Raw genomic sequence first — 19,996 nt, 5'->3', positions numbered from 1 at the left:
GGGGCCACCTGATTATGCAGCTGGGATTTTGCCCCAGCTGGTATTTAAGGCAAAGCTCTAGTTACATTGCAGCTTCAGCGCTGTGTTTGTGACCTTTAACTTCTATTTGTGCTTCTGTTTTCAGATTTCTGGTTTGAAACTGTGCTACAGTGAAAGGTAGTGATGTTGATTTTGTGATGATCAGATTTGTTTCTTTTAGGCTTTTGACGTTTTAGGCAAATATTATTGTTTGTTCATTTTTCCTGACTTGCCTTTTTATTATTGATTTTTCTATATATGGCTTTAAAGGCTTTAAATATGAATGGGACCTAAATATGAATTTTACACATTTTTTTCCTCTACAATTCAAATCATTTTTGGATTTTTGATCTTTAAAACATTTAGCTCAATCCTGGGCTTATGGAGGCAAAAATACTGCTATTAGAGTTGGGGTTAGCCTGCCTTGAGGTGAGGCCAATTCACTAGGCCCAAACCTACTGTTTTTTTTGTTTTTTTTGAGGCCTGCTCCACTTTTTTTGTTCCGTGGTGTCCAAAAACACAACAGAGAGGCCACAAACAGAATGCACTTCAGCTGTTCCAAAATCTTTGTAGGAAGTGACATTCTGCACCTACAATTTTGCAAATTTGTTCCCACTCAAAAGAGAGAAAAAAAAACTCTTCATATTCAATCTTTCTTTTACATGGCTTTTGAAATATGCAATTTTAAATTTGCATTTTCACTTACGGAACCACTTACATTTCCTCTACATTCCCTAGAGGATCAGAATAACCCTAAATTGATTTTCATTTTATTCCCTTTTAAAACTGAATAAATTCATGTGATGTGTATCTTAAGCTAGTGTGTGGATTGCTACATTATGATAATTTGAGATTACTAAGGAGGCAAGTTTTAATCTTTACCTACTTTGGCTTAGTCATTAAGGATGCATGAAGCCAGATAAAACTGGTAAACAGCAAATACTAATCCATTAAACAGCATGAGCGGTAACATGAACACTGTCTGGAATCTGCATGTGAAGGTCCTTGCTTCTTCTTCTCAACTGAAATATTCATATCTTTTAATATGTAACCTTGTCTAAATCTGTCCTTTATGTATCACCCCTTACTAGGCAATTTAGCACACTTTTCAATTCTCTTTTCAGTTATTTTATAATCACTTTAAAACAGTGTTTAATATTGAAAGCCCTATTTAAATGAAAGAGATAAAAACATTGTGTCTATGTAAGACTATGTAAGAAGTGCAGTAAAAAGTAGACTGACCTTGTAATTGTGTTTTTTATATCCACAAAACACACTGAACAACAATTATAGCAACATAAGAACACAGCAGAAACAAAAAAAAAAGATTTAAATTGCAACCTCACATTTGAAAATATACCGTATATGCTTAAATCTGAGCGTGCCCTGCTATTGGTTGTCACCACATCCAGCTAAGTATCAGTATAAGCACACCTAATGCTGTATTTGAATGGTAAAATGTACTAGTAGATTCTGGTTAATTTCTACCCAGACAGAGTACCATAACTTTTTAGAAAGACATAATTACCAGGATTACAAAATTGCTTTTAATTATTAATATACAGAAAAGCAATATATGAAGGTATCTATGGTGTAATGCAGCTGGATTGCAAAATAAAACATTTTAAGTTGAATAGTACATAATTTAAAAATACAGTTTCAGTGCTAAGGTGGACTATGGTGCCATCTTCTGGATTATGAGCTGATCTTCTATTAAAGAAAATGACAGCAAGTAAAAAAAATCCATGAAGAACAAGTCATCCTAATTTTATACACCAACTTTCATAGAAAATAATAATAATTATTCTTTACATTTTATATATAGTGCTTTTCTCACTACTCAAAGCTTTACAGAGTGAGTGGGGAGCCACTTCAACCACCACTAATGTTTAGCTTCCACCTGGAAGCCATTTTTTCGCCAGTATGGTCACTATACATGAGCTACTAGGTGAAGTTGTCAGACAGATATCCAATTAGAGACAGGGAATGATTAGAGGGCAGGAATGACTGGGCCATGGTGGGCAATTTAGCAGCCTGGACATCAGGATACACCCTGCTGTTTACAAAGGATGCCCAGGGATCATTTATGACCTCAGAGAATCAGCACCTCAGCTTTACATCTCATCCAAAAAAAAGGTGCCACTTTTGTAGCTCAGCGTCCCCATTACTGCACTGGAACATTGGGATCCACATTCAAATGACAGGGTAAGCGCCCCCTGCTAGCCTCACTAATACCTCTTCAAGAAGCAACCCAAGCTGTTCCTGGTTGGACTCCCATCTAAGAACTGGCCAGGTCTGAACATGCTTAGATTCAGGTGGATGGCCTCTTCTGAAGTGCTTGTGGCATGGCTGCTGGCAATGGGAATACCATTTCAGGTGTTTTTTTATTTTTGTAATACTTTTCATTGTGAACAGCATCCTAAAGTGCTCTTACATTGATAGAAAAGAATGCTTTTGAGCATCCAGTCCAAATTGTTTGCCAATGCACCACACCGTCATTGTAAGCAAAATTAAGCATACCTTCCGTAACAAAAGGATGCGAGCAATATATTCTGGCTGCAAAACCTCCTGGTCTGAAAGCTGACCTCCATAGGTCTGTTCAATCTGTATTTTCAGATGCTTCACCAGAGCTTCTCGCTGTTCTGAGCTGTTGATTTTCTGGAGCAGATGGACCCTAAAATAGAAAAAAGTGGACTTACAAACACGTCATGTGACATTTGTATTATAATCTTAAGTGATTTATCATATCAAGTTACAGTAAGTAAAAAAAAGAATTTAAAATGTTAATATTCAAAAACCCAAAACATCATGATGCTGTTTTCACTTTCACTTAAACTTATACTCCTTTTTGCATCAATCAATCTTACTCATAATCATTTGTTTTCTAGCCTGAGCAAATCTGTCATGTCCTAAGGCCTATTCTCAGGATATGCCCTTACTTCCCAGAATTCAAAAATGGCAAATTGTTTGGTACTAAAATGATTTTGGAGAAGTCTAAAAAAAACTTGTGACAGGATAACAGGGACAAATGAAAAAAAAACATCTGCTTGGTCTGATCTGATCTATGCAGGGTCTCACTACCTGATTCCAGTATATAACTCAACTGAAGATGCATAACCACCTGAATTCGAAATCAGCCAGCAACTGGAAGGAAAAAAACCTGATGACCTTATTTCTGGTGGTGAGAGAAAAAATCCTCTGCCCATAGTCACACCAACTAGTCAGCAAATTATTTACAAGCAAGGTGATAAAATTCTTTAAATATCTGATTTGTTTAACAGCTCAAGAAGCTCTGTCGATAATTCACATGCAGAGACTGCAAATTCTGACTTTCCATAAATTTGCTTTTTATGTACTGCTTTGAAAAGTAATTGTGTGTGTACTTTAAGCACAGATGCTTATTGTACTTTTTATTGGCAATGAAAATACACATTATTCAAGTTAAGATCATAAAATTGTACATTAAAAAAATTTAATACTCTCCAGGCAGTGTAATTCTGAATTAAAAATCAGTTTTAATTATGTACACATGGCACTACAAATGTCAAAAATAACCTCCTTTTGACATTCGTGTAGTCTGTGACACTAATGTTAACAATGCTAAAAGAATGAACATCTTAATATTCATATTTAAATAATCATATATTTATTTTCTACACACACTTTTTTCTGATAAGGGTCAAAAGGGATTTACAGACAGGGCCAGTGCCACAATTAAGGCGAATTAGGCATTTGCCTAGGGTGCAGATCATAAGGGGGGGAAAACCCAGCCACACATGTTAACTACCGAAAAGTCGGCTGGCACACTGATAACCTAGTACTGGCACTGCTTCCAGTCTTCCCTTTATTAAATTATTTTAGATTAAAAATTAACATTTGCATAATTTTGTAATTATAGTTGCATAAAGTGACTTAAGGAGACAAAACCCAAAATGGATGGATAGCTGTTGACAAATATTTACTCACCATTAATAAAATACAGAACATTCTCAGCCTTGATTAATCCAATTCAGGGTTGTGAGCCTATCCCAGTGACCCCGGGCACAAGTCAGGGAACAGACCTGGACAAGGTGCCAATCCATCGCAGGCCCCACTCATACACACATCAGCACTCACAATAGTCCATGTTTATATGTTTTATTTCTTTTTTTTGTTTGTTTCTAGTTCTCAGGTTTACCTCCCACAGCCCCTAAGACATTCACATTAGCTCAGGAATTCCCAAACTGTGGCTACAGGTTTTTGTTCCACCCTGTTTTTAAATGGACTCCTGGGCTAATTAAGTGAACTGTTCTTTCCCAGACTCTGTGTTTTGGGAACAATGTAGAAATTAGAAAACAAAGTTTGATAAAAAAAAAATATATATATATATATTAAAATGTACTAAGCAGATATATGGGAAAAATGTATTTTTCTTTCATTTTAATATTTTCATCTTGATTTTCATTCTACTTTTCCAGGTGTTCTAATTGTTTAATTAATTAATTATTTACTAATTAGTGGCGCTGACACTAAAATAGTTGCAGCTTTTCATGATTCAGTGTTATTTGCCTGGGTGTCTACTCTGCTAGTTTTTAATTTTCATTATTAAGACACAATGAAGGAAGCAAACTGCACAGAGAAAGGGCAAAATATAATAAAATCAACAAAAGAGAGTCAAGCATTTAAATTTAAAGCAAAAATAGAAATATTTCTAAATGTCTTATAAATGTAAAAATCATGCTGCAGTGCTTTTCTGAATATAGAATAACAGAAGAGGAAAAAAATTCCCAGCTAATTAAATTTGATCAGTGTTATCAGTTGTTGTCACTGCTTATGAATTTGGTTTGAACAAAAACCTGCAGCCATAGTGGGTCCCCAGGACCGAGTTTGGGAATCCCTGCATTAGCTAAATTGTTAATTCCAAATTGGCCCTATGTGATTCTGAGTATGGATGTGTGTGTGAGGGGGACCAACAATGAACTGAGACACTCTTCATGGTCATTTCCAGCCTTTTGCCCATTACTGCTAAGACAGAATCCAACCACTCATGGCCCGGAGTTGGTTTAAGTGTGTTTAATAATGTTATTTTATGTAATGTATTGCACATTTATTCATTTTATTCCTTAGCAGTATATTTCACTGGTCTTAGCTTGATTCATTTTATACCACTAGAATTGGTAGGAGTGGACAGAGCCTGAGGTGCTGCATTTCTTGGGGCAGTCCCACATACTTCCCTTATTAAGGTGCCCCAATTTATTCTTTAAAACAGCAATTTTTTCCATTGTACCCTGAACTAGCTTAGTAAGATCTGTGGTTGATTTTAAGTAATTTAGATCAGATGAGTATGCAGCTGCATTTAAAGTGACATGTGGCTCGCACATGTAGTATTTTAAATGGGCAGTGTTTAGTGCATTATGGGAGCAATTGCTGTGCTGTGCTTTCCCTTGAGTTAGTCATTTTCTTGTTGTTTTAAGACTATTCTGATTTTTGTCCTTTTTACTTTCAAGTAAATGAAGTATAGGGAAATTATTGTAGTCATCGAAAAATTTGATGCCGAGATTTTAATGAATCTCAATGTTTTAGACCTCCCTGACTTTCTCATATATGAAGTACTAGACAAAGAGCCCGTTTCGACAATGTAAGATGAAACGTAAGTATAAGCACCACAAACCTGATATAGGTGTATTGAATGAATGCGTAATTAGGCCTCGAGCTGTAGTCGAAATCGCCTTTCAGGCCTCTAGAGCTTTAATCGAAGTCGCCTTTCTCTTTGAATTTTTGCGGCCGTAAATCCGCCGCCTGGCGCGATGTCGGTGTCGTAAGGTTTTTCGGGCAGCTGTGCAGAAGGCAACTGCGCATTCGGCTTTGGACAGACATGAGTGAGTGAGTGAGTGAGTGAGTGAGTGAGTGAGTGAGTGAGTGAGTGAGTGAGTGAGTGAGTGAGTGAGTGAGTGAGTATGCTGGCGAATTATATATAAGATAGGGAAAGTATTGGAATCCTCCAAAAATTCCATTTTGAGATTTTGATGAATCTCGACGTTTCAGACCTCCCCGAGTCCGAAATTACCATTTATGGAATTACGTCTGTGTGTGTGTGTGTGAACACGATAACTTGAGTACACTTCACTTAGATCAACCAAATTTTGCATACAAGTAGTAGGTACAAAACGTAGACCTATCAACTTCTGGACTATTTCCAATAACTGGAAGTGGTACTTCACCTGAACATATACTCGATTTTTTCTTTTTATTCATGCAGCTGCAGAGTCCAATTTATTCAACTTTACTTTTATAATAATTATTTAATATATTATTAATTTGATTTGATTTGCTGTTGATGGCTCTTTAATGTACATAATATAAAAATATAATCATTGTCTTGCGGTTTACTCCTCAAATATCCATCCCCATATCTGAGTATATGAGAAAGTCGAGGATGAGACCACTTCCGATTTTTTTTTTTTTCTTAGGGAGGCTGGTTCTGGGAATGTACAAATGGTTTTAGTCTTTTAGGTGAACATTAGAGTGGTAACTTTATTATATTTTGATTAATAAGTTAAGTTGATCATTGCAGTAATGTGTTTTGTTTGGTTGGGATTGTCTGTCACTGTTCTTCTGATTTTAATTACTTTTTGTCTCTTAAATAATGGTGTACACTTGCCTATGTGTCAGTTGGAGGTAACATCTGGAGACAAACTGAATTTCAAACACTTTTCTCAAACTTTGGTCTGGGTGGGATTTATTTTATTTGGGTTTGTTTTTTCTTTATTTTATGAAGGATATGAATATTTGTATTCATATCAAGTTATTAATTTGTTATGCACTGTATACAGCATGCTATTAGGTATGATTCACATGTATATATTTTTTTACCTTTTGTAAACCTAACTCTAATTTGATTATTCATGTTTCATTTTATGAGTTTTTTTAAACAGTCTCCAATCGGTAGCAATAAAGAACTTGTAATAATATTTGGTGTCTTGATATGTACATCTCCCGGGCCCTGTACCACACTAGTTTGCTGGCACCACACTATATTTTAGATGTGAATAATTTCCCAATGCAGTACTTCATGCAAACATCGTACTGTGTCCTCCACAGCACTATGTTTAACCAACAATCTCACCAGTACGATTCAAAACAGACCTGGCATGACCAATCAGATATGCTGTGTTTAAAACGTTCATGGATATATAAACACACCTGCTAAGGATAGCCTGAAGTGAAAAATACAGACCTTATACACAAGACAATTAGCTCAGCACCTACAACTAAGAAACAATATTTTACTTTCTGCTTTTCTTTTTTTTTTTAAATTATAGCACAACTGTCAGTGTTACTGTCTGTAACACTGCTATCTGGTTTGTCAAGTCTTCTTATGGAGTATCTAGTTTGGTGTTTGTGTCCTATGAGGTGGTCTGCTTTCTTTTCTGTTGTCATCTTAGATTTCATGTGCTTAGCATGCTGTCCACAGTGCACTAATAACATTGTCTATTTGATCTGAGTGGTAGGACCTACTTATAGCCCTGCAGAGTTATTGTATGTGCGAATAGTGTCAACATAGATTAAACATATTAGTGTGCAATTTAATAACAGTATTATAGCAGAGAATTTAAAAATATGAAAAAGTCATTAATCGTATAAAAAATAACACATCATAGCCCTGCCATCCTCTATTTGTCCTAAAAGTGTCTAGTCAGCCTAGCCATATACTCTATCTCTAGCAAATTGGCTGCATTTTTTAACAATTCATACGCTGCCCAATGCAAAATAATAAGCTAATTAAACAATTTAAATAACTAAAACAAGGCAAATTATTAGCATAATTGTTTCATGTTAAGTTCATGTTAAAGATAACAAATTTTAATACCTTTCAATGCTTTTTGGCCAACCCTCTGTCCTATTACTGTATCAGAAAATGTCAAATGCATACAGTAGGCAGTGGCACAAAAGGCATGAGGGTCTTGGTGGGCAACCACCAAGTAAGACTAATAAAACAAAATGAGAATGGAATAAGGTCAACATACCGATTAAACTCTGGCAGCTTTTCAAGATCAATGAGGGCTGAGTGTGTTGTTATTCTGGTCACATCAAATTCTGAAATAAGTTCACGCAATGTTCTTCCAACTCGATTTTCTAGAACAAATGGAATAAAAATCATAAATAAAGAACAGGATTCTCTTTTACTGTGCTGGCATACTTGGAACCAAGTTGTATTTGGTGGCTCACAAAATGAGACAAACCATAATGATTAGTGGACTGCATTGCATTTTGATGTTGCAGCTTTGATTATTTTTAATAAGACCATATTGTAGGATGCATGTTATATGATTGAAAAGCAAACAGCTTCTGTATAAACTTTATTGTTGCTACTGTGAAATCTTACCATTATTTATGTTAAGTTTGCAAAGGTGTCGGATATTAGAAAATAAAACATCATTCTGCCATTTGAGAATATATTTCAATTCTAATGAGAAAAAAGAAAATACATTACCTATAAACCCAGACCCGCAGTTGGTAACAATATCCAGCAAAGCCTCTGGAAGATAACCACGTTCAGCAAAGTGCTCAAGAAAGATATCACCCTGTCTTTTTGAAAGCTTGCTGCCATCTTTGTTCAAGAGTAGAGGAAGATGTCCAAATATGGGAGGTTTCCATCCTAAGGCTTTATACATTAGCAAGTGCTTAGAAGTTGAAATGAGCCACTCAGTGCCACGCAGGATGTGACTGATCTTCATGTGGTGGTCATCGACAACGTTTGCCAAATGATATGTAGGGAAGCCATCTGTTTTGAGAATCACTGGATCCCCTTCAACTTTGGCAACTTCATGTTTGGTCCACCCATAAACCAGGTCCTCAAAAGGTTCAACTCCATCTTCTAGGCGGAATCGAATTACAGGTGCCTGCTTCTGTGCAAGCTTGCTGTCAACTTGCTGACGTGTAAGATGTCTGCACCGGTTATCATACCTGGATTAAAAAAAAAAACATTTTGCTACCACAGAATTTTGGAACTTAACACTTGAACAGTCATCAGATACAACCATTTTATTATTGGTATACAAAAAAATGCCATATGTTAAAATAACATAAAGCAAAATAATTAGGGCAGGCATGACAGTAGTGAAGTGCTTCTTAGGACCTTTGCATTCCAGATGGTGCAAGTTGGCAGCTTCCCACCAACAATTACCACAGTGCAAATTTTGACCTGGGATGGACTGTAGTGTGATTCCATGACAAAACATATGGCATATTCGAGAGAATTTGTAACATGGGCAGGTGGAGTATAGAGGGGGTGCTACGCAGAAAGGTGGGCGCTGAGTGAGAGACAAAGCACAGCTGATGACATAAGGAAGATCTCTGCTTGCAGTGTTTATAGGCAGTCCCTGCATAACCAAGAATAGTGGTTTTCCTATTGTTCTTGCTATTGAGAAACTGCTTCTGAGCCTTTATAGCGAAATGTGCATCCCAGGATGAATCGTGCTGTGATAACATAACAAAACACTTAGCATAATTAGCAGAATTTGCATTGCATTGGATGGGTGGAGTGTAGTGGGTGTGCTGCCAAGAAAAGTAAGCACTGGCTGAGAGACGAGACTCATCTGACATCACCACGAAGTACTCCGCTTGCAGTTCTCACAGGCAGTCTCCGCACAGCCAAGCACAGATGTTCTTCTATTGCACTCTCCATACAGAAATTGCTTATGAGAACCATTGTGATCCAGATTGGGGGTAAATACCATTAAAAAAACAGCTAGTTACACCAAGGGCAACATAGTATCTTTATAAATAAAAAGATTTATTTTTAAAAAGCTTGGTTGAACAAAAATAAGTTCGGAGGAGCACAAAGGTACAGAAGGCAATTCCTTCAAAAAAAGCAATTTCAAAAACAAACACAGTCCCAATATGAAATCCAAAGAGTAGTTTTATTAAACAGAAGAAAGAGGTAAAAAAAATGTGAAAATTCACAAAATAATCCAAATGCAGTATACTTGGGAACTCACCATCACCACAAACGTGTTAAGAATGAACCGTCAAGGACTGTGGATTGACCTCAGCTTTAATATGATTCAGGGCAGTTACTTGACAGTAATGGGCCAGTGGCCACACCTCTTGGGGGACCAACCATGGAACACATGGCAGATAGTAAAAGATGCTTAAACATAAATTAAATAATAAACAATGGTAACATAAACAATAAACAAAATGGACATAATGGCATTTGAACCCCAGACATGAAAAGATCCCTGACTGAAATACAACAGAACCTATTTCTGCCTACTAGCTCAACATTATAAAATGTGTCTCTGTCTCTAGTAATTAATTAGCTGACATTTGTGGAAGAGAGGACTAGAAAAGCCCTTTTGAGAATCTGAGAGCAAGAGAGAGAGAGAGAGACAGTGAATCAACAATGATAATGATGGCAACAGTGGCTTCTTGCCATTTAGTTGTGATTTATCTGTGATTTACCCAGTTTGCATTGTGCACCAAATAAATATGAAAGCAGCTGGTTTGTCAACTCTTTATATTTATTTTTCTGCAGGTTGTTTTACAATCCAAATATAAAGACTTAAGTATAAGTAAACAAATCTATACAATCTGAGATGCACAAAACTGTCAGCATAGGGAGCAATAAGAAAACCTTTGATAATGCTTTCTTCCAGTTCAATACGACTTGATCAAAATGAATGAATTGGCATCCAATTTATAGGCCCTAAATAGGTAAAGTCAGAGTTGAAAAAATGTATCCATATGACTCACACTTTGCTTCCATGCAACTAGTTATTTGTTTTAGGTAGATACACAGGGGACCAGTGAGTTGAGTATTAGATTCTGCTGCTTTACAACCTGATAATTTTGTTGACTTTGGCTCTTTTTCCCATCTACTCTGTAACAGCTAAAAGAAAGAAGGCAACATCCCTTGACCAGAATATGACAAAAATACATAGAGGTAATATTTTCTCATTTCATTTTTTAAACAGACTGAATGCAACTATTGAGTCACAGGGGGCCTCAGTAGCTTCAGGGACTTTGCAAACATCAAACCCTGAATGGAACACCAGTTATTGCTAATCATATTAAAAACATTACAGTGATCCCTCGCTATATCGCGCTTCGCCTTTCGCGGCTTCACTCTATCGCGGATTTTATATGTAAGCATATTTAAATATATATCGCGGATTTTTTGCTGGTTCGCGGATTTCTGCGGACAAAGGGTCTTTTAATTTCTGGTACATGCTTCCTCAGTTGGTTTGCCCAGTTGATTTCATACAAGGGACGCTATTGGCAGATGGCTGAGAAGCTACCCAGCTTACTTTTCTCTCTCTCTCTCTCTCTTGCGCTGACTTTTTCTGATCCTGACGTAGGGGGATTGAGCAGGGGGGCTGTTCGCACACCTAGACGATACGGACGCTCGTCTAAAAATGCTGAAAGATTATCTTCACGTTGGCTACCTTCTGTGCAGCTGCTTCGTGAAGTGACATGCTGCACAGTGCTTCGCATACTTAAAAGCTCGAAGGGCACGTATTGATTTTTTTATCTCTCTCTCTCTCTCTCTCTCTGCTCCTGACGGAGGGGGTGTGAGCTGCCGCCTTCAACAGCTTTGTACCGGCGGTGCTTCGCATACTTAAAAGCAAACAGCCCTATTGATTTGTTTGCTCCTTTGAAGAGGAAGATATGTTTGCATTCTTTTAATTGTGAGACGGAACTGTCATCTCTGTCTTGTCATGGAGCACAATTTAAACTTTTGAAAAAGAGACAAATGTTTGTTTGCAGTGTTTGAATAACGTTCCTGTCTCTCTACAACCTCCTGTGTTTCTGCGCTATATCTGTGACCCAAGCATGACAATATAAAAATAACCATATAAAAACATGGTTTCTACTTCGCGGATTTTCTTATTTCGCGGGTGGCTCTGGAACGCAACCCCCGCGATGGAGGAGGGATTACTGTAAATCATTTATTAACCTAATATGCACATCTCTGGGAAGTAGGAAAATAAATAAACTTAATGTACATAAGGAGAACTCTACCAACCATGCTCAGGCTACAATTCAACTCTTTTATCTTCAGCTTTGAGGTACTAACACTAACCCCAGTGACTGTAAATTGTCCCAATAAGTGTCCGTGTGAATGCAAGTGTGGGCCACAATGGACCTACACCCTGTCCAAGGTGAGTTTCTGACATGTACGCAGTGTTGCTGGGCTAAACTCCAGCCCTGTGTAATTCTAAATTTGGATTAAGCACAGCTACAGAATGAATTAATGGACTTTCTATGTTTCTATTCTGTTTTTATTGTTTCATCTGTCCAATATTTCTATGGCCTTGGCAACGCTTCCGCACTTGCTTACATAAGGCAAATTCCAAGGATTCACCTCAAATGGAATGTTAACACTTATCAAATGTAAAGAAATGCATGTGTAGCAAATAAGCAGTTTAAGTAAGTCATCTCTATGAGGTGCCTCCTTATTATCATTTAAACAATTTGAGCAACTCGATATGCTGTGAACCTAATTTATCGTTTATCATTGTATAATTTTTTCCACACATCATTCCTGACTAAAAACTAGTGTACAGTATTAATAAGTGCCCAACTAACCTTGGTGTTTGTCTGTTTCGGAGTGCTTCCTTCTTAAGCAACTCTAGCCTCTGTGGACTGCAAAAACAGTAATAAGCAGCCCCCTTTTCCACTAAATGCTTTGCAACATCTTCATACAGTTCCAAGCGCTGAGACTGAAGATAAGGGCCAAAAGGTCCACCTCTGCGGGGACTTTCATCAGGTAGCACACCTGCCAAGTATAAAAAAGAAAGGATCACATACATGGACCTGTGGAGTAAAGTTTCATTCACGTAAGCAGACTAAACAGTTACTTGTCTTGAAACCATGTTGGGCAGCCTGTCCTACTCTAAATGAGATCAATGTGATGGAAAAAATAGTTTGATAATAGCAAGAAATGGAGTAGATCATTTCCAATGAAGTATTACAAATTTATGGAGGTTATACTTTTACAGCCTTGTATACTAGGACCTGTGATCTGTAGTCAGACTTCAGTGCCAAATTTAGTTTTAACTTTGGATTTAAATTTAATTACCACAGTCACTTCTGTCTTTTTACTGGACCCATGTAATTCAGTCTTAGGGTGGTGTGAAGCAGAAACCTATCCATGAAGCGTCAGATGTAAAATAAGGACCTGAACACCAAACAGGTGCTAAACAAGAGATAAGTGCTCATTGAAAAAATGCTGCTTGCAGTTTCACATAAATGCTTAACTTTCCTTGAAAATACTTTTCACTTAATTTCTTCATATTTTGATATTTTGTAGCTGCATTTAACTCTAGCATACGGGCAGTGGTTAGAACTGCAGCCTTACAGCTCCCATGACCGTGAATTCTTTTTTACACCTGTGACTGTCTCGTCTGTGTTGGATTTCCATGCTCTGCCCATGTGCACATAGGTGTACCCTATGTACTTCAGTTTCAAAGTCAAAGTGAACTTTATTGTCATCTCAATCATATACAAGTATACAGATAGATGAAATTGCAAAGCTCAGGGTCCACAGTGTAACAACATGAAGTGTAAATAAAAAATTAAATTTAAATTAAAATGAATATGTAAAATTAAAATTAAAACACAAACAAGACAAGACATTGTGCAAAGACAAGATTGATGGTATGTATGGTATTATGCAATCTAGATACATAAATATAGTCAATAAATATGTAATATAATAAATAAATAATAGATATAGATAATACAAAAATTTTCAGTGTATGATAATAGTTGTTTAAGACGTGTAAACAATGACAGGTCAGAATGTTTCATAGCAGAAGGATATCAAAGAATGCTTAAAGGTCATTATGACATTTTCAGTTCTTTTCTACATGCACACTCGTCTTTGCAGGAAAGTGGCTTGCATTTATAAAAGTTCTGTTTTTAGAGGTGGTTGAGGCCATGTGGAAGATCCCAGGGGGCAGCCTGGTGTTAAGTAGTCTGACAACTTGAGGGTAAAAACTCTCCTGCAGCCTGGCAGATCTGGCTCTGATGCTGCAGTATCTTCTCTTGGATGGCAGAAGTGTGAAAAGTCCATGTGAGGGGTGTAAGGGGTCCTGCACAATGCTGCAGGCCTTGTGGACACTGCGTTCCTAAAATATGTCCTGTAGTGAAAGGAGAGGCACCCCAATAATGTTCTCTGCTGTCTTCACTATCCTTTGCAGGCGCTTTTGGTCGGATATGTTACAGTTGCCATACCAGACAGTGAGGCAGCTTGTCAGAACACTCTCAATGGTTCCTCTGTAGAACATGGTGAGGATGGAAGGGGGAAGACTTGCTTGCTTCAGTCGCCTCAGGATGTGTAGTCTCTGCTGGGCTTTCTTGATTAGTGATGAGGTGTTATGCGTCCATGTAAGTTCCTCAGTTATGTGCACACCAAGGAATTTGGTACTCCTAACAGTCTCCACATCTAAACCGTTGATGTTGAGTGGGATGTGGGCAAGATGTGATTTTCTGAAATCCACAATTATCTCTTTTGTCTTGTCAACACTGAGAGATAGATTATTATCTTCACACCATGCGGACAGCCGTTCCACCTCATCTCTGTATGCTGTTTCATCATCCATGCTTATCAGTCCCAGCACCGTCGTATCATCTGCAAAGTCGATGATGTGGTTGGTGTTGTGGCTGTGCAGTCGTGAGTAAGCAGGGTGAAGAGCAGTGGACTAAGGATGAAGCCGTGTGGCGCTCCAGTGCTCAGTGTGATGATGCTGGAAGTGTTGCAGCCCATCCAAACTGACTGGGGCCTCTCTGTCAAGAAGTCCAGGATCCAATTGCAGAGGGTGGTGTTCAGGCCCAACCTGCTCAGTTTTACAACCAGCTTTTGAGGGATGATTGTGTTGAAGGTGGAGCTAAAGTCTATGAATAGCATCCTGACATATGTGTCTTTTTTATCCAGATGTGTCAGGGAGAGGTGAAGGGCAGAGCATCAGTTGACCTGTTTGAGCGGTATGCAAACTGAAGAGGGACTAGGGAGGCAGACTGAAGAGATTGACCGGTGAATCTAAATTGGCCGGGTATGAACCAGTATGCGTATGTGCATGGTAAACGAATGAGCAGATGAACTGATTACCTTTTTCATCATAACTGTATTTTACAACCATACACTGAAAAAAAACAAGCTTAGATAATGGATGGAACCACTTTTTATAGTAAATACTGCTGAAAGAATGCTTCCTTCGCAGCACTTTGCTTTTAAAATGGATGGGTAGTTGAATTTGTGATGCCCAGGATAAGATGAGGAGGAAAAATACAAACATATCTGCTATCACAAACTGCTTGATTACTGTCCTTATGCTGGTGCATTAAAGTTGCGTTTTTTCAGATCTCATTCCATGTTCAAAGGTAATTCTGGAAATTAAAATAACTGACAAAGGCAAAAAATGTTCATCTGCATTGTAAAATGTTCCAAATATTATGTACCCTATAAAATTATATGTCAATTAAAAAAAAAAGTCATAGAATTACTTACCTGCCCATTCCAGCATATCCTCAATTCGTTCTGCAGCACCTGGCACAAGACGACTCTGGTCTGTATCCTCCAGCCTTAATATGAAAGCTCCTCCATGCTTCTGAGCAAATATATAATTGTAAAGGGCAGTGCGGAGTCCTCCTAGATGAAGGAATCCTGGTCAGAGGTAAAAGTTTGGTTAGATTTGAAATGCAAACCATATATTGAGGTCCATCTGAATAAAGGACTGGATTGGATGGACAAATTAGACTTTGAGTACAATAAAGAGCTAAGGGAGGTTTTTCACTTAGAGGAAGCTCATGTGTTTGCATGACGAGCTGCTAGAAATACTATACGGTCTTGTCGGAACAGTAAGACCAGCCCATGGGACACCTCAGACCACAACAAACTGATCAAGAAAGTAATCTATATCACAGAACAATTTCTAAATTAAATAAAGTCAGTGGCATAAAAAAGGATGGTGGTAAAATTACAGGCTATCAGGAATAATAATTAATTGTTCTGTCTGACCTTTAACCACTTGCTTATTCTACCATGGTGTGCTACCACTGTGGTTCTTTTTTTTGCTTGCAACCTTTTGACCACAGGCATTGCGCCTGTTTACACCATAGACAGTTAAAACAGACATATTGACACAAGGACAAAATGTCTTTAGGGAAACCACGCATTGTTCAGTTAACACTCACTGAACAAATTATTAGGAACACCTGCTTATCCATGCAATTGTCTAATCAGCCAATCAGGTGGCAGCACCACAATGCAAACAGACATCAAGAGCCTCAGTTAATGTTCTCATCAAACACCAGAATGGGGAAAAAATGTGATCTCAGTGGTTTTGACTGTGGCATTACTGTTGGTGACAGATAGGCTGGTTCGAGTATTTCTGTAACTGCTAATCTCCTGAGATTTTCAAGTACAACAGTCTCTAGAGTTTACTCGGAATGGTCTGAGAAACAAAAAACATCCAGGAAGCATCAGATCTGTGGACGGGAGTGCCTTATTGATTAGAGAGGTCAGAGATGACAATCCACAGACTGGTCTGAGCTGACAAAAAGGCATTACAGACAACCACTCTGTACCACAATTGGGAGCAGAAAAGCATCTTAAAATCCACAACATGAGAACCTTGAAGTGTATGGGCTACAACAGCAGAAGATCACATTGGGTTCCAATCCTGTCAGCCAAGAACTGAAATCTGAGGCTGCAGTGGGCACAAGCTCAACAATATTGAAAAGCTGAAGACTGGAAAATCTCAGCCTGGTCTGATGAATGTTGATTTCTGCTGAGGTGCACAGAAGGTAGAATCAAATTTTGGTACCCACAGTATGAATCCATGCACCCCAACCTGCCTCATAACAACATTCCACGCTGGTCATAGTGATGTAATTGTGTGAGGAATGTTTTCTTGACACACTTCAGGCCAGATGACACCATTCAATTATTGCTTGAATGTCATGGTCTATTTGAGCATTGTTGCTGACCATGTGCATCCCTACATGGCCACATTTTACCTTGTGCCATGTCACAAAGCGAAAGTGATCTGAAATTGGTTTCATGAACATGACAATGAGTTCAGTGTTCTTCATTGGCCTTCCCAATCACTGAATCGGAATCCAGTAGAGCACCTTTGAGATGTGGCAAAAAGGGAGATTTGCAGCAGTTGACAAACTGGCACAAATTGTTTGATGTAATCATGTCACCATGGACTTGAATCTCAAAGGAATGTTTACAACATTTTGTGAATCCATGCTATGAAGAATTGAGGCTGTTTTCACAGTAAAAGGTATTATAGTGTTCATTAACAATTTGCTCAATTAGTATATGTTCAAATTGTGAGAATAGTACTGCAAACTGCAGTTGTGTATTGACATTTGTGTTTTGATTACTGCTCTGCAAAATGTCTATGTGCACAGCAAGTTGTAAATTTCTGCTTAAGTACACAAATCATTACTTGGAAATCCATAAACTATGATTTATCTGCCTGTCTTATTTGTGTAACCATAAATCATTACCTCACTTGTCAGCAATTAAAATCTAAAAATATACAAGCTGTATTGAATTATTAATGTTAAGTAATTTTGGTGTGTTCTAGGTGAAAGACAGGATATCAAATAATGACATTGGATTCACTTACGTTACCCATCATGAAACTCTTAAGAGCACCTAACACACACGCAAAAGGAGGTTTAAACTGAAGTGCACGGATCAAATCAAGTGCCAAAAAGCAATGATTACCAAAGCATCAATAGACCTACAAACACTTAGAACAATTCACTGGACAAGCGAGTGGCTCTGCTACTCTCAATTCTGCAGGTTGTCCACAGCAAACCATACTCTTTAGCCTGTTTGGCTCCTTTGGCGTGCCGTAGCGGAGGGATGTCCTTAATACGATTGCGTTCCCGTTGACAATAGGCGTAGTGACGACTCGAGCGAATGTGGAGTATATTGCAGAGTTACGGAGCGTGAAAAGGCACTAGACACTAACCTGTAGGACTGGGCGCAAAGCGGACTCTGACTTCACTTCTGTCGTCGCAATAAGTCCTTTTAGTGGTCCCGAGTTTTTGAAGGGGGCTTAAGATTCCGGACTGGTTGCGTACGTCCACGCGCTGGTCACATGCATTATAACTTTTCCTTTTCGAGCATTCATTTATCTTGCACAGATTAAAATATGAGTTGTCATGATACATACGAATAGAAAAGCAAATAGGCGATCGATACCTGTTCATCATAAGGTTACCATAATAATCGATGTATACACAGTTCAAGGACTTGTACGTTTTCCACCTTCACTATGATTTGAACGTTCGCCTAATTGGGCGAGAGCTGTGCCTTCCTCGTAATGTCATTGGTGAACGGACGTGTCAATCACGAAAGAATGTCTGTCTTAAAGCCGCAGCTTCTAGTTAGCGTTCAACCAATTCTAAATTTTCTTTCTTTAGGTTGCATTTGCACTTTTATCTGTGTAACCACACTTTGGGCACTGGCTTCTCCTTATGCTGGAATAGTAAAAAGCAGGTTCGGAAGTTGGGTTGGATGAACTAATACATTTTTTACTCCAACCCTTTATTGGAAAAAGCCTGTTCCAAAAATTGACAAGTTGAAAAATGGTTCTTTTTATAATAATTACTGCTGATAGTTTCTGTTCAGTTTAACTTTAAAATTATATAAAAACTTCATGTTTAAATTAAGGGTACGTAGGCATAAGAATGACTCACATATACTAAATAAATATCCATCTATTATGACGCCGCCACAGGATTAAAGCTGTCGGGACAGGCACTAATAACATGATCTGTGCATCTGAATCGGATTAAGCCGTTTCAGAAAAGGATATATTTTAATGTTTCTACAGTAGTCAAAGTACAAGCAAGTGCTTTCCCTTTAAATTTACATAAGAAGTTTTGACAAACGAGGGATGACCTTTCAGCCCTTCATGCTCATTTAGTTAGCTAATAGATGAGTTGTCCCAATATCTATCCATCCATCCATTTTCCAACCCGCTGAATCCGAACACAGGGTCACGGGAGTCTGCCGGAGCCAATCCCAGCCAACACAGGGCACAAGGCAGGAACCAATCCCGGGCAGGGTGGCAACCCACCGCAGGTCCCAATATCTAATTAAGATATTTCTTAAAAGTTGCCAATATTTAAGACTACATGTTTTAGTAGTTTGTTCCAGATCCCCACAACTTCTTGTGTGAACAAGTGCTTAATGGCTTCAGTTATAAATGCAGTACCCTTTAATTTCTACTCATGTCATCAAGTACGTAATTCATTCACTATGTAATTAATCAAATTTTGTTGAGTCAACTTTAATGATGCCTTTGAGAATTTTGAAGACCTGAATTAGGCAACATGCACCCTTCTCTGAAATAATTTATCTGTAATCTTAAGGTGACATGGTGTCCAGTTGTTCACGCTTCTGCATTTTGGGTTCAGATTCCATATGTGACTGAAGTCTGTGTGGACTTTGCATGTTCTACTTTTGTAGTTGTTGGTTTTCCTGCAAATACCATCCTTTCTCTCCACATGCCTCAAGGAACATGTATGTCCGCTTGGCTGTTGATTCCAAATTCTCCGTGTTTGTGTGAGTGAGTACTGTGATGAAGTGGCATACCATCCAGTGTGACTTCCTGCCCTTTGCCCAGGGCTGCCAGGGTAGAATCTAGCCCCTCACACTCTGAATTAAGCAAGTTGAAGATGTTGTATAAATGTCATCCTATGTTACCATTAGAGAAACTGGTCTAATAGACAACTGTTCACTTTCCAGAACCCATTTATTCAGTCACAGAATACTCTCAAATTATCCTACCATAAAGGGCATAAGGCAGGAACAAGTGCTGAATAGGAGTTCAGTTCATCCCTTGGCACATACATTTTAAAGCATGTCTGTGGTCTGAGTGGAAAAACTGGAACATACAAGCTGCAGAAAGATGCCAGTCTACCTGGAGATCCAAGAGTAGTGCTGGAGGTGCCAAAGTTA

The 19,996-nt window shown here is 38.2% G+C and overlaps 1 protein-coding gene across 1 annotated transcript in view; it reads right to left on the bottom strand.

Annotated features, from left to right (window-relative positions):
- The window catches only part of ears2 (glutamyl-tRNA synthetase 2, mitochondrial), a 32,143-nt gene extending 13,812 nt beyond the window's left edge, over positions 1–18,331 (bottom strand). Inside the window, exons 1-6 of the mRNA XM_028814445.2 lie at positions 18,000–18,331; positions 15,515–15,670; positions 12,592–12,781; positions 8,492–8,964; positions 8,025–8,133; positions 2,539–2,692 (exon numbers count right to left, since the gene is read on the bottom strand). Of these exons, the coding sequence (XP_028670278.2) occupies positions 2,539–2,692; positions 8,025–8,133; positions 8,492–8,964; positions 12,592–12,781; positions 15,515–15,670; positions 18,000–18,243 (1,326 nt within the window). The 5' untranslated portion in view covers positions 18,244–18,331. The remainder of the gene's footprint in view (positions 1–2,538; positions 2,693–8,024; positions 8,134–8,491; positions 8,965–12,591; positions 12,782–15,514; positions 15,671–17,999) is intronic.
- Positions 18,332–19,996: the final 1,665 nt, after the last annotated feature.

Source organism: Erpetoichthys calabaricus, chromosome 11 (genome assembly GCF_900747795.2).
Source record: "Erpetoichthys calabaricus chromosome 11, fErpCal1.3, whole genome shotgun sequence".
In the NCBI taxonomy this organism is placed as follows: Eukaryota; Metazoa; Chordata; class Cladistia; order Polypteriformes; family Polypteridae; genus Erpetoichthys; species Erpetoichthys calabaricus.
This window is presented reverse-complemented; position numbering and strand designations above follow the sequence as displayed.